We start from the raw sequence: 15,987 nt of genomic DNA on the forward strand, positions 1-15,987 counted from the left end.
TCATTCTAGATTTTGTTCTATTGATATCTGACCTATAGACATATAAGTTGTTTATTTTCTAATTCCATATTTTCAATGTTAATATATCTAAATGAACCTGTAGCCCCTTAAGCTGTTTAAATTATCTTAACGATCACTTGAAATTTGTATCTAGAAATGACATTTAGATATGCTGCAGTAATAGGCCTTATAATTTTTAAAGCAAATATGTACTGAAATTAAATTTTTTACCTCAAATTGCAATATATTGCCAACTATAAGCATTTCAGTGAGACAGGGAAAAGAACAACATGGAGGAAGAGAGGGGAGGGAGCAGTATGTACAATGGATGGACTTCTATAGCCTCATGCTAGGGAGGGAGCTGTATATGCTGAGACACAGGGGCATTTGGATCCTTAGAGAAATACTGATGTACATATACAGAGATGTGCATCTTTGCTTTAAGAAATCAATTGTTTTAATTGTTTCTTTAATTATGTACACATAGTTAAGAAATAGTTACAGTTTTACAGATGTTAGAATTTGTCCTTTCTTAAAAAACACGACACCGAAAAGTCGATAAAATCGATTTATTCTTCCAAGTTAAAGAATTATTTCTTTAAGCACCTACCACATACAATGTTATAGCTTATTAAGAAGTTTTATTTTGGAATACTGTGTTTCCAAGATCACAGGAAGAAGTGTTGATTCTGGCAAAGAAGTGATTCGAATCATTGCTTGGTAATAATAGCATGGTGAAATGCACTTTTGTGTGTTTTGTTTATAGCACATCTTCATTACCTCCACTAGACTGGCCTTTACCAACTCATTTTGGACAATGTGAACTGAAAATAGAAGTGCAACCTAAAACTCATCATCGAGCCCATTATGAAACTGAGGGTAGCCGAGGAGCAGTAAAAGCATCTACTGGGGGGCACCCTGTTGTGAAGGTATGAGATTTTGGGGATGTGTTTTGCAGATACCATATATCTATTAATGATGGAGTTTGTTCGGTTAGATACTACTGAATCCACGGAGAGAACATATAAAACTAGAAAGCCTCTATTGAGGTTTTGTGTCCTTGCTGATGTGACAGCACTTCCACTTTGAAATTTTTTTTGCTAGGCTAAAAGATATTCTTCCTGGACTGTCCAGCTGGAGAAACTCTGGGGAAAGATTATAGTGGTCAAACAGTTGTTTTCTGATTTTTTAAAAACTGGTTGTATTACGTTTATAAATATAATACATGCTTGTTTAAAATCCAGTTAATACAGAAAAGTAGAAAGAATAAAGCAATAAATTACCCCAAATATAAACCACTTGGAAACAAACAGTTGTTAACATTTGATTAACATTCTAAATAATTCTTTGTGTGTCTGTTTAGTGGAAGACTGTATAGATGGCTAGAAAAATGAATGAATTTTTAAAGATATGATTATACTGAACATTTTTGTAATTAAAATATTTATTTGAATTTATTAGAAGAAAAAACTAAAATGAAATTGTAAAAGTTATGTAACATTTGAATGTGTGAAATATATTTAAACTTTCAAATCATAGTTGAATATTAACTTTAATTTTACTTGAATGAAACATTTCAAAAATGAAACAAGTAAAACTAAGAACTACTGAATCTTAGATATTGTTCTTTACTCTTAGAGATCTTAAAAGATCAAAAGGTCACATAAATTATTAAGAGATTGAATCATTGTTTTAGATTTAGATGGTATGAAATGACTTTTTGCTTTGAAAAATGAAGTAATTGTCTCACTTAAACTTCTTCCCCGCTCTACCTTCTGAATTTCGAATATTATTTTTTCTTTCAGATCTACAGCCATCCCTCTTTGCACTCTCTCCCCATTGTTTAGCCTTAGTCCCATATCTAGTTGGAGTCAATGATTAATACTAATTCTTTTTTATTTATTTCATTAAGTGTTTTTGTTTATTTGTTTAAGGAGGGCTTTGGATTCTATATTCCTTGGATTCTTTCATGTTTGAGAATGTTTGTTGCCTTTATATGTTCAAACGGAATGGTTATATATAATAATCTTGAGTCACCTATTTTTTTTCCTCTCAGAACCTGTCTTATTGGCATTGTGTATTGTAGTGGAGAAATTAATTATATCTGAAGTGAATTTTAACAAATAGAATTTATGAACTGTCATTTTCTATACCAGCCATGCTTTATGATTTATCATTATTATCTATTTCATAGTTCCTGACAAACAAAGCTTTACATTTTAGGTGGGTTTTTTAATGATTTATAGCAAAAATGTAAATTATAGAAAAAGAGATCAGAAATGGGATGGGGGATGGGTTGGATGGGTGAGTTGGATAAAGGTGGTCAAAACATACAAACTACCATAAGGTAAGTACTGAGCATGTGTTGTACTACATGATGACTAGTTTACACTGCTATATGGTATATTTGAAAGTTGCTAACAGTAGATCCTAAAAGTTCTCATCACAAAGAAAATAACTCTCTCTCTCTCTCTCTATTTCTCTCTATTTCTCTCTCTCTCTCTGTAACCATATGAGTCGATGGATGTTACCTAACTTTATTATGGGAATTAATTTGCAATATATGTAAATCAAATCATTATGCTCTATACCTTATACTTTAAACTTGTGCAGTGCTATTTATTGAATTATATCTCAATAGAATTAATAGAAAAAAGAAATGTCAAAAAAAAAGAAAAAAAATGTCAGGAAAACTCAACATGGGAGTTCTGCCATTTGTTATGAGAGTCATATTTTGCTCTAAATGAGAGCTTATTTCAATTTAATTAAGAAGAAAGAATATTTGCTTCGTTTCCTGTGTCTTTAACTTTTCTTACCAGAAAAGATTATTATTTACAAATTCTTAAATGAACAGAATTCTTTTGTGAGTCCAAGTGATTTGTATGCACAGTATTTCTTTAATTAAAAACGGATTCCCCGTTTAAGAGGAGACTAACAGTTTTGATACCATCAGTGTTTTATATTCTCCTTGTGAGTGACTTATTTTTTTCTAATTTGTTGCTTGAAGAAATATCAGTATACCTGAAATTGATTTAACCAGAGTATGTTTGGATGTTGATGGTTCCTTATCAGTCTTTCTCAGTACCTGTGATGCTCCCTTTGAATTGATTCTTCCTTTGTGTAAGAAAAATTTTCTGTATTATGTATCGATATACATTTCCTGTTGCATTTGTTTTGCCTTTTACTTTAAGATGTTCTCAATATACTTCTACATTGAGAGCTAACAGGTTTCTTAAGTACAGTTTTTGAAATTATGAAAGAACTCAAACTGTGAAGCTGTTGAAAAATACCACCTACATGCTGGCCAACTAATAAATTAACTTTTTCTTTTATTCAAAGTAAATAATATTATTCATTAATATGGTTCCCCCAGACATTTAACACATTCAGGGCAGTCTGTTACTGTAGCTGGGTATTCAGTGGAAAAAAAAAAATCAGACATGTTTTCTACTCCCGTGAAATTTATAGTTTAGTGAGACTTGCAAATGAGATAATAAAGTATAATAAAAGTTTAATGGAGGAAATTTAGATCTCTATGAGCCCAAATAGGGATCTGAAACTCAGACAGATTGAATCAAGCACTGCTTATGAGGAAAGTTCCAAGCTAATTAATAAACATTAGCCAGGGAAAAGATGGATGGATACTAAGGAAGGAAAAATATTGCTTAGAGGGAAGAGTTTAGAGCTGCACTGTCCAATCCAATATCCATTAAGCGACATATAAATTAAAATTATAATGAAGAATTCAGTTCTTCAGCTGTATTAATGATACTTCAAGGCTTGGTAGCCACACGGTTTATGGCACCATTGTCTTAGCAGCAAATAATGTTGGAGCAATTGGACATCTATAGGCAAAAAACTAAACCTTAACCTCAGATTTCACATAAGAATTGATACAACATGGATCATGAATTTTTTTAAAATGCAGATGTAGAATATTTTCATCATTGCTGGAAGTTCTGTTGGACATTGCTGTTTTAGAAGCCTGTATGACCAAGAGAATATGGCATATTAATGAATTACATACAAGAAATATACAGCAATAGATTTAGATTTAATTTGTCTAAAAAGTATTGGCATTTTAAGAGTTATCTGAACATTTTATTGTTTTTAAAAATTTTTTGAAATTATGCCAGTTTTTAATTTAACATAGATAATGGCAACTGTATTTACATAAAAAGTATGCCATTTAAGGGCCAAGATATATTCTTTAAGAGTTCTTATGTTATCTTTTTAACAAAGGGTGCTGGAGCAACTGGACATCTGGAAGCAAAAAATAAACCTCACATCTTATACAAAAATTAATTCAAGATGGTATTAACCAATGTTACCCTAATAAACTTAATTAAAAAAATTAATTCAAGATGGATTGTGAATTTAAATGTGAATTGTAAAACCATAAAACTTTTAGAAGAAAACAGAAGAAAATCTTGAGGACCCTAAAGCTAAGAGTTCTAGGACATGATACCAAAAGCACGGTACCCAGAAGAAAAAATTGATAAATGGAACTTCGAAAGATCCTGTTAAAGAGGATGGAAAAAACAAGCTATAGTCAGGGAGAAAACATTTGCAAACCACATATCTCACAAAAACCTTGCATATAGAACATATAAATAACTCAAAACTCAACATTAAAAAAGCAATTAAGTTAGAAAATTGGCTATAGACAAGAACAGATGTTTTGCCAGTGAGATAAAATGGCCAATAAGCATGTGGAAAGATTTCCCACATTATTAGCCATTAGAAAAATACAAATTAAAATCACAGTGAGATAATACTACATACCAACTAGTACAATTAAAATAAAAAATTAGTGATAAAACTAAGTACTGGTGAGTATGCCAAGAAACTGGATCCCTCATAAACTGCCATTGGGGATGTAAAATGGTATAGCCACTTTGGAAAATAGTTTGTCATGTTCTTAAAAATCTAATCTTGGACTTACCACAAGACCCAGCAATCTCACTCTTGGGCCATTATCTCAAAAAAATAAAAATTTATGGTCACACAATAACCTTTATAGTAATACTCATAGTGGCTACATTTTTCATAAGTAAAAATTACAAATAACCCAAATAGATGAATAGTTAAACCAACTCTGTTATATCTGTACAATTAATGCACTATCACTCAGCAATAAAAAGGAACAAGCTGTTGATACACAAAGGTTGGGTGGTTCTCCATGGAATTATGCTGAGTGGAAAAAAAGTCAATCTCAAATGGTTACATACTGTATAATTCCATTTATATATATATAACATTCTTAAAATGGCAAAACTGTAGAGATGGAGAGTAGATTAGTGGTTGCCAGGGAATGGGGACGGGTCTAAGATTGTGAATAAAGGGGTAGCACCGGAGAGTTCCTTTGTGGTGACGGAATAATTCTGTATCTTGACCATTATAGTGGTTACTTGAGTCTACACATGTGATCAAATTGTGTAAAACTACGCACATACTTATTATGTATTGATTTTTTTTATTAAGGCATAAATATATCTTATCCCAAAAGTTAATGAAATTTTTTAAATGGGGATTGTAATATTTTTTCATCTTTAGAGTTTGTTTTCATCATACACTAAGATCCATTTCCGGCTGATGATTTTTTATATGCGTTATATGCACATTTTCAGTTTGAAGCATTTATATTATGGAAATTTAACTTTGTATTTTTAGTATGTCTACTAAAAGTGCATTATCATGTTTCTAATATATTCAGATTTCCTCCTCCCAAGTAATTTAACAGACTGATAATAGAATTGTTCTTATTGAAACTGCTCTAGTCTGTCCTATAGTGACCTTCAGGCTTTTTAACCTTCCAGCTTTAGTTAAATTAAGCAGGCACAGACCTTTGCTATGGAAACGATACAGAACCATAACAAACAACTTGGCTTACTTTCTTCTACAAAGCAGAAGGTGGCCTGAAGAGAAGTACGATACTAGATGAATGCTTTTTAGAAAGTAGTGTTAACAGTAGCAGTAGTTTATTGCCTATAACATAATTCTCCTCTGAAAATGGGATGGGATGATAATCTAATTAATTTATTTGAAATTCCTTTAAAAATCCCCAAATACAAATAAGAAGCACTATTTTTCTTATTTAGTATCTACACTTAGAGCAGATGTTGGCCAAAATATGTGTTATGAAGTATATTCCCTTTGAAATCTTATATGTGTGATTACCTTCCCCCATTACTGGTTCATTTTACTACCAAAGTATAAAGGACAGGTGGCTTATGTCTTTGCCAAGCTGGTATTAATGTGAGTCATCTAATATGACTAAAATACTTTGATATATAGTACTAACTTGTATGTTAAGTGATATTGTGGGTAACTTAATAGATAGCAATAAAATTATTTATTTGTGTTTTCTATTTTAGATTTAACTATATTTGAACAGCTACTTCAGTGGCTATAATTCTTATTTAAATAATGATATTGACTAATTTCAAGTTATTTTGCTCCATCAAATTGTATGCTCTTATTCCAGAATTCATTCATTCAACGATGATTGAATGCCTGTAATGTGCTAGGTACTATACTAGGCTCTGCAGATGACAAGATGGACACTGTCCCCTTCACAGTACTTAGAGGCGAGTGGTAAAGTTATTGGTATTTCTTTCTCACTAGGTGAATGGTTGGTTTCATAGAATAATCTGTTCTATTTAGTATTATACCTGAAAGAGCAACAGTTACAGCAGAAAGGAGTGACTTATCACTTATTAGCCATGAATTTGGAGTAGTTCTCTAATCTTTCTTAGATTAGATAATTCATCTGTAAACTGGAAAATAATGACATGTACTCCACAGTAATTTTAGGATTAAATGAACTAATTTAGTTAAATTGTTTACCACGCCCTACCTTCACTTTTTCACCTCTGTACAAATGTGGAAGAATATCATTTTACTTTATTACTTACCCCACTGCCTCCATGCAAAAACCAAAAGAGAAAATGGCTGAACTTAATTGATGTGCATATGTACACATATACCCACACTATTGCTATTTCTTCTTGATTATTGATTTATGTAGACTTTATTTTTTATTGTAAGCATGTTGGCACTTTATTTCTTTATGAAATATTTTCCATTTGATTAAAGCTTTAAAATTTATTAACTTATACCAAAATATGTAAAAAGAAATCACAACTGAAAATATTGATAGAGTTCTTGTCTACATAAATATTTATAGAAAACTGCAACTTCTAGTTAAATATAGTAAATTGAACACATGTGTTTATCTTCAGTAGACATTAGACAGCTGCACCCAAGCTTATTGGGTGAAGAGAAAGAACCAATAAGGAACACAAGTTATTTTACACTAAATCCTTGAAAGGCTCAGGAATTTGAGACACTGGTATCTCTGAGAGTAGGATGTGAGGTGGGGTTCAAAACAGGAGGATTGGCTGAAAGTCTACAGAAGAAGCAATTAGACTTCCTAGATTTTTCTCTCTCATGTGGTATAGCCAAGTGATTACTGTTGTCTTACCCTGGGAGAATATTGGTGATTTACTCGTTAGAGGGAATGAAATAGAGGTTCTAGGTTCTAGAATAACTGAAGGCAGGGCTTGAAGATCTGTACAAAAATCAGGGTGGAGATAGAAGGGAAGGCATAATGAGAGTCTGATTAGGGGAATAATCAGAATAGGGAAACCTCTGACCCCCTTTCTTAACTCCCAGAATGCTTGCAATAGGTTTATGCTCCCTGTATAGGAGACTAGAGATTTTGCTTTTAGGCAAAGTGGACCAAGAGAAAATACCTGTGTGCCTCTTGACTTGCAGATCTTTTCGACTTGTTTCAACCGTATTAAACCAACCCCGCTCTTTTTTTAAAAAATGACATTTTACAATACTCCCTTATTAAACCGAAACAGAAATGCAAAGATAATCAACATATACATATAAATTTGAGGGTATCAATATAATGCTGTAATATTTAGAGAAAATAAATTTAGAAAACTACACAAAGATTGTTGTGTTTCATAATGACAAGTTTGGTTATCACTGTGAGTGTTACAGGTACAAGGGCAAGTGTGTAGATCAGCAACCTAAATTCCATGAGCGAGTGGCATTTCTGGGCAGTGACATGATTTTTTTAATGTTGGACTCTTGCTAAAGTTTTCCTCAGTTTACATGGTAGTTGCATTTATGAAAAATTCATGTGGTAAAACTGCAACTTTGGAGGTATTTGTATATACTAAAGAATCGGGTTCCAAGTTCATAAACTTTTCTATATACATGAATATAAGGTGTGGCATTCTGAAATTCTGTGCAACACAGACTTGTTCTGCACTTTGAAGAACTATGATTATCCCATGCATTGATAGGAATTTGAATCTCTGGCCCCTTTTCATTAAAAGCTTGTAGTGAACCTCACTCATCATGTTGCCATACTCATTTATTTGGATATTGACTTGGCTGGTTATGTGCAATGATGGCAGAGTAGTTAGAGAATGTTTGTGGCACTCTCATCACTTCACACTGCTGCTCTGGGTTCTACAAATGACAGTGACACAGTTAAAATTCAGTAGTTTTTCAAGTGCCATGAGTGTTATTGTTCTGGAACTTACACAGTGCATACTCATGTCAAAACAAGGAGAAGAAAGTGGATTTCAAATATCCTTTCAAGGCACAGTAGACTGTGTATTTTATTAAATTAGATAGCAAAGCATTGCGTTTATTGAGCAGTAATGCTATGGCTAGCTAAAAGAATGTACATTATATAGCCTCACATTTCCACCCAGATGTCTCACTGTTATCTTGAATACAGTATGACTGACATTGAACACATTGCCATATCTCCCTCCAAACCTGTTCTAAAGCAGTGACTTCTTCAGTTTGTTTGTTTGATAGTGATACCACCATTCTCTTGGGTATTGAAGCTCAGAACTTCTAACTCTTTGTTTTCTGATCTTTATTATTCTATATGTAGTCAATTACAAAGATTTCTTTAGGAAAGATTTATTGCATTCATCCCTCTCTATTTCTATTTTCTATTTATGTTCTCACTTCCACCCTAGTTTAAACTTTCAGTACACGTAATTTTAGTGCTTCAGCCTCTTACTGGTTTCCATGATTCTACTTTTTCTCTCCTTCTTAGAGTCTTAATTTTTGTTATGTGCCTTTTCTTACGTGCTTTCCTACATCCTATATTATTAATAATAAGTTTCTGCCTTTCAGGGTCTTCATTAACTTCTTAAAGTTTAATACATGCCCTTTTGTTCTTTAGTTTAGTGTCACCTATATAATACTAGTTGAAACAATGACATTCAATGTGGATATTTCCAGACCTGATCTTCAGGGGAAGAGGTAGAGTGGTGACCAAGACAGAGTTTTTGCCCTTTTAGAACTTACATGGTACTGAAGAAGAAAGATAATAAATGTATAATAACATTTTTGTTAGTGAGAAATACTATAAAAAAAAAATCCTGGAACAGGATAAGGGGACAGAAATGTGGTATTTTAGATAAGGTGGTCTTCTCTGAAAAGCCAACCTTTGAGTATAGAGCCGAAGGAGTGAGGTAGTATGAAGATCAGAAGGAAGAAAATTCTGGAGGAATAAAATATTAAATTTGAAGGCCCTGAGGTTAGGAAAGAGTTTAAGTGGTTTATGCAATAAGGCCATGATGGGCCAGAGCAAGAGTGTGAAAGGGATAGAGTAGGAGGAGGTAAGGCAACAAGTTAGCCAGGGCCTAGGTCACATAAGCCTTGTAATTCATCGTAGGGTATTTGAATTTAGTTCTGAGTGTGGAAGGAAGCCATTAGAGTCTGGGACAGGGGTTGAAACTTTCCAGTTAATGTTATGTTTGTTCTGGCTCTTAGATAGAGAATAAGTTCTGGGGGGAGCAAGAGTGAAAAGAGGGTGAGCAGTTATAAGGCTACTGCAATAGTGCAGACTTTAATTGTTTCTCTATAAATGTGATAGGACTGAAAACCATCCTGGGTAAATTATATTATCTGATAATAGGCAAAAGTCTTCTTGTCCTTTCCTGAGTAGTGGAGGGTAATCAATAAATTATGATGTTGCCTAGTTACAAATGCTACTGTAAAGTCAGGCATGTGCCAGCAGAGGCGGGAGTAAAGCATTCACCTGAAGGACCACATGGTAAAAAGAACTCCTACATATTTGAAACTCTGACTAGATTCCATACTTAGAATCAGGAATGCAGATTAATAGCTAAAACATTTGTTTATCACTAACTACATGCCAGACACTACTAGGCATTCTATATTTGATGACATTACCTGTCAGGATACTTTATAAACCACAGTACAGAAACAGACGAGAAGAGATTTTAAAGGTTATTAGGTAGCTCATAAAATCTCATGGAAGCTACATGGCCTGGAACAGTGTCCAGCCACCTAACCCAGTACTGCTGTAGTGAAAACATCACTGACACTCACTCATGACCACAACGTGTACTGACAGTGATCAGGACTGGATGCCAGAAACTCTACTAGTATTGCCTTGAAGAACTGGATACCTCCTCCACTATGCTTACTGAAAAATGGACTTTATTCAGCCAACTTTATCATGTTGTTCCCTTGCTGGTTTAATGGATTAAAGCATCCACAGAGCAAATCTTTCTCCCAGACACACTTGGGGCCAAAAGTAGGGGCAAAGTGAAGATTGCTGAGAGAGGTCTCTCCAAAGCTTCTAAGACCTCCACAAAGTACAGGGAAGCCATCATCTCATAGCAGAACAGTCAGACTAAAGCTACAATAAAGACCAGCAATAGCTTAAGACTGACCTGCCAAAAGAAATAGCATGCCTCTTTCTGGAGGTAAATATTTTCTACTTTGGTCTTTAGAGGGTTTTTTTTGTTTGTTGGTTTGTTTGTTTTAAATACAAAATGCCTCGTATATGCGGCAAAGTTTCAGTGTTTTGAAGATTAGAACACTTTATCAGTTGTGTTTCTATATACCATTGATGAACAACCCGAAGAGGAAATTAAGAAAGCAGCTGCAGGACGTGGTTCCATAGTGTAGCGGTTAGCACATCTGCTCTACGTACAGAAGGTCCTGGGTTCGCGCCCCAGTGGAGCTATGGTCAATAGTCTGTGGCCATGCCACCCTGAACAAGCCCGATCCCGTCTGATCTTGGAAGCTAAGCAGGGTCGGGCCTGGTTAGTATTTGGATGGGAGACCACCTAGGAAGACCAGGTGCTGTAGGCATAAATAATAATAATTAATTAAATTAAAAAAAAAGAAAACAGCTGCATTTTCAATAGCATGCAAAATAATTAACTACTTAAATAAATTTAACCAAGGAGATGTAAGACTTGTATGCTGAAAACTATAAAATATTCCCGAAAGAAATAAAAATAAATAGAAAGACACCTCATGTTCATGGAGACAAAGACTTAACATTAAAATATCAGTAATCTCCAAAGCAATGTACAGATTCAATGTAATGCCTACTAAAATTCTGACATCCTTTTTTGCAAAATGTAAAAACATATCTTCAAATTTATATGAAATTGCAAGGGGCCTGAAATAGCCAAAACAATCCTGAAAAAGAAGAATAAAGTTGGAGGATTGATTCATCCTGATGTGCAATTTATTACAAAGCTACAGTATTTAAAACAGTATGATACTACTGACATTAAGACGGACCAATGGAATAGAATAGAAAGCCCAGAAGTAAGCCCTCATACATATAATTAATTCATTTTCAGCAGGGTCAGTGGGGGAAAGGACAGTCTTTTCAACAAATGGCGCTAGGGAAATTGGATATCCATATGCAAAATAATGTTGAACCTTTCTCTTACATCATATCAAAAATTAACTCAAAATGGATCAAAGACAAATACAAGACATAAAACTATAAAACTCTTAAAAGAAAACATTGAGGAAAATCTTGGCATTGGATTTGGCATTGGTTTAAGTGTGACACCAAAAGCACAGACAGCAAAAGAAAAAATAAATTGGACTCCATCAAAATTAGAAATTTTTGTGCATCAAAGGATGACACTACCAAGAAAGTGAAAAGATAATTTATAGAACAAGAGAAAATATTTGTAAATCATATATCAGTAAGGGATTAATATTAAGAATATATAAAGAGCTCCTACAATTCAGCAACATCAAAACAAATATACAAACACCCATGTCTACTCCCAAAGAATGTTGAATTTTTTTTGTCTGTTTAAGCAGGTACTTAACTTGGTTGGACTCAATCTGCAAAATCTGTTTTTTTGTGGTTGGTCACAGCTCAGAGTCTCATTTCAATTATTTTAGCCTTGGTTAGGTTGCTTGTTCCCATTTTCTTGCTGTCGTCTTTCTGGGATTTCTCTTCACTTTCTAGAAGCTGTGGTTTCCCCATACTCTGTCCTCAGTTCTTTAAGCCCTTCAAGCTGTAGATTTTCTTTGGGCCTTTCAGACACTATGTAAGGCATGGACTATGGCTTTCCCTCATTAAAAGCCTTGAAAACAGGAAACACACCTTTTATTATTCTCTTCTTAAACATGTCACTTTGCTTCCAGTGTCTACTTACTTTGGTTGCTCTCCATGCTTCAAGTCATTCTTTATATTTGTTCCAGTATATGGTTAGCTACGTGATGATGGGTCATATGGGTGCTACTTAACCATCACTTTGAACATGGGAGTCTCCCTAAGTTCTATTTGTATACTTCTTCAGGCTGTATTTTTTTAATTGCCTTCTTTTTTGTGGTCGCTATTTTTACTTCTAGTATCTCCTTATCATTCCCATTATCAATCCTTTGTGGTCATCTTAACCTGAGCAAAGAAAGTCAAGTAGCCCACCTTGCTAAGTCAGTTGAAATTCTAAATTGGTAATATATAGAATAGGCTTTTTAAAACTTTTTCTACTAAAAGTGTCTATGATTTTAACAGTCTGTTAGAGCAGAGATCCCCAACCCCAGGGCTATGGACTGGTACCGGTCCATGGTTTGTTAGGAACCAGGCCACATAACAAGAAGTGAGTGGCAGATGAGCAAGCAAAGCTTCATCTGTATTTGTAGCCGCTCCCCAGCACTAGCATCACCGCCTAAGCACCTCAGATCATCAGGCACTAGATCTCATAGAAGCACGGGTCCATGGTTCCAAAAGGTTGGGGACCACTAGGACCTTTCCACACACCCAAGTCTTTCGGTCTGGTCTGGATGGTCAGTGTTGCCTGGAGTACAGAATCAACATTTCTATTTAAAAATATATATATATTTTATATTAGTTTCAGGTATATAGTACATTGGTTAGACATTTATATAGTTTATGAAGTGATTCCCCCCAATTACTCTTATCACCCATCTGGCTTTACACATAGACAATACAGTACTATTGACTGTATTCCCTATGCTTTACTCAGCATCTCTGAGACTATTTTGTAACTACTAATTTGTACTTGAGCTCTTCACCTTTTTCACCAGATTGTTCTCTGTATCTGTGAATCTGTTTTTATTTAGTTTGTTCATTTTGTTCCTTAGATTCTGCATATAAGTATAATCATGTGATATTTATCTTTCTCTGTCTGACTTATTTCACTTAGCATAATAACCTCTAGGTCCACCCATGTCATTGCAAATGATAGGATTTCTTTTTTTTATGGCCGATTAATGTTCTGTTGTAAAAATGAGCCATAACTTCTTTATCAAGTTATCAGTTGACGAGCATTTAGGTTGCTTCCATATCTTGGCTATTGTGAATAGTGCTGCTGTGAACATAGGGGTGCATAGATCTTTACAAATTAGTGTTTTGGTTTTCTTTGGATAAATACCCAGAAGTGCAATTGTTGGGTCAAAGGGTAGTTCTATTTTTAATTTTTTGAGAACCCTTCAAACTGTTTTCCGTAGTAGCTGTACCATTTTGCAATCCCACCAACATTATACAAGGAATTCCTTTTCTCCACATCCTTGCCAACACTTTCTATTTTTTCATTTATTGAAGATAGCCATTCTGACAGGTGCAAGGTGATATCTCATTATGGTTTTAATTTGAATTTCTCTGATAAATAATGATCTTGACCATCTTTTCATATGTCTACTAGCAATCTGTATTTCCTCTTTGAAGAAATACCTATTCAGATCTTCTGCCCATTTTTTAATTGGATTATTTGGGGAGTTTTGTATGAGTTCTTCATAAGTTTGGATATTAACTCCTTATCAGATGTATCATAGACAATCTTCTCCCATTCAGTAAGTTTTCTTTTCGTTTTATTGATGGTTTCCTTTGCTGTGCAAAAACATTTAGTTTGTTATAGTCCCATTTGTTTATTTTTTGTTTCCTTTGCCCGAGGAGATATATCAGAAAAGAAATTACCAATAGCAATATCAGAGAGTTTACTGCCTTTGTTTTCTTCTAGAAGTTTTATGGTTTCGGGTCTTACATTCAAGTATTTAATCCATTTTAAGTTTGTTCTTATGTGTGGTATAATAAGCTGGTCCAGTTTCATTATTTTGCATGTATCTGTCCAGTTTTCCCAGCACCATTTGTCGAAGAGACTGTCTTAACCACATCGTATATTCTTGCTTCCTTTGTCATAGATTAAATGACCATATAGGTGTGGATTTTTTTCTGGACTTTCTGTTCTGCTCCATTCACCTATTTATCTGTTTTTATTTCCAGTACCATGCTGTTTCGATTACTATATCCTTGTAGTATAGTTTGATATCAGGTTTTGTGATACCTCCTACTTGTTCTTTCTCAAGATTGCTGTGGCTATTTGTGATCTTCTATGGTTCCATTTAAATTTTTGGATTATTTGTTCTACTTCTCTGAAAAATGCCATTGGTATTTTGATAGGAATTGCATTGAATCTATACATTGCTTTGGGTAATATGGCCATTTTAATGATGTCGATTCTTCCTGCCCGTGAGCATGGTACATACTTTCATTTATTTGTATCTTCAATCAGAATCAGCATTTCTTTTGTGTCTCCACAGCACTCTAAGAAGACTTTGCAAAATTTTTATTCATCTATTTATCAAAAACCCCACAAACCATAGTGAGATATCACCTTATCCCTTTATCCCTTTGTAATATATCCCAGCATTTTATACTTCTTAAACTACTTCTGAAATTTGGAAGACTGTTCACTTAACTGCTTTGTTAAATTGTTACCTTTTTTGAAATAACATTTTACATAACTACATATGATACAAATATAAAGACTTACCATTGTAAGCTTATTATAAAATTTGTTGATAATGAATTGTGATTTTCTATGTTTGTTCTTCCTAATTAGCTCCTGGGCTATAGTGAAAAGCCGATAAATCTACAGATGTTTATTGGAACAGCAGATGATCGATATTTACGACCTCATGCATTTTACCAGGTGCATCGAATCACTGGGAAAACAGTTGCTACTGCAAGCCAAGAGATAATAATTGCCAGCACAAAGGTTCTGGAAATTCCACTTCTCCCTGAAAATAATATGTCAGCCAGGTATCTTGAAACATACCCCCAAATGGAAAGTTCTTTTTTTTCTAAAACAGCTTTTGGAAAAAACGTACATTTCTTTTTATAGTACAAAAATAAAATATTTGTTGTTCTAAATTAACTGAATAACATTATGTAAATAATCATGGTACATTTGCTAAGGTTGGTAGCATATTTCCAGAAAGAAAATTCAATTCAACAAAAGTTAATAAATTATGTAGTACCAGCCAAGCAGTATGCTAGGTAATGGAGATAAAAATATATGGACTTTTTTCAAGTAGTTCACAGTCTAATAGGGAAGACAATAAATAAACAATCTCAGTACAATTATGATTGTTATGTCTCTTTAAGAAAAACTTTGATTCTACCTCCAGGTGTCCCATTTGACCTATTTCCAAATAAAATGAGGTGGCCAACTTCTGAATGAGAATGCAATAGAGTTTTGTTTAAGTGCATTAGTTAGGATTATATATAGTTGCCTGTACAGAAATCTGAAATGCAGTGACTTAAACAGAGGTTTAGTTTTGTATTCTATAATAGAAATATACCAATAGGCATTTTAGGGCTGGTACAGTGGCTCCATAAGTCATTGG

The 15,987-nt window shown here is 33.8% G+C and overlaps 1 protein-coding gene and 1 non-coding gene across 4 annotated transcripts in view; both read left to right on the forward strand.

Moving 5' to 3' along the window:
* NFATC3 (nuclear factor of activated T cells 3) overlaps nt 1-15,987 on the forward strand; it is a 98,798-nt gene that overhangs the window by 36,449 nt on the left and 46,362 nt on the right. For all 3 annotated transcript variants that reach the window (XM_011380533.2, XM_011380531.2, XM_023523470.1), the window contains exons 3-4: nt 767-929; nt 15,201-15,400. In XM_011380533.2, coding sequence (XP_011378835.1) covers nt 767-929; nt 15,201-15,400 — 363 coding nt within the window. The remainder of the gene's footprint in view (nt 1-766; nt 930-15,200; nt 15,401-15,987) is intronic.
* LOC111731748 lies at nt 11,054-11,172 on the forward strand. The gene has a single exon (XR_002777306.1). It is a non-coding gene; the product is annotated as a 5S ribosomal RNA (ribosomal RNA).

Source organism: Pteropus vampyrus, unplaced genomic scaffold (assembly GCF_000151845.1).
Source record: "Pteropus vampyrus isolate Shadow unplaced genomic scaffold, Pvam_2.0 Scaffold394, whole genome shotgun sequence".
Classification (NCBI taxonomy): domain Eukaryota; kingdom Metazoa; phylum Chordata; class Mammalia; order Chiroptera; family Pteropodidae; genus Pteropus; species Pteropus vampyrus.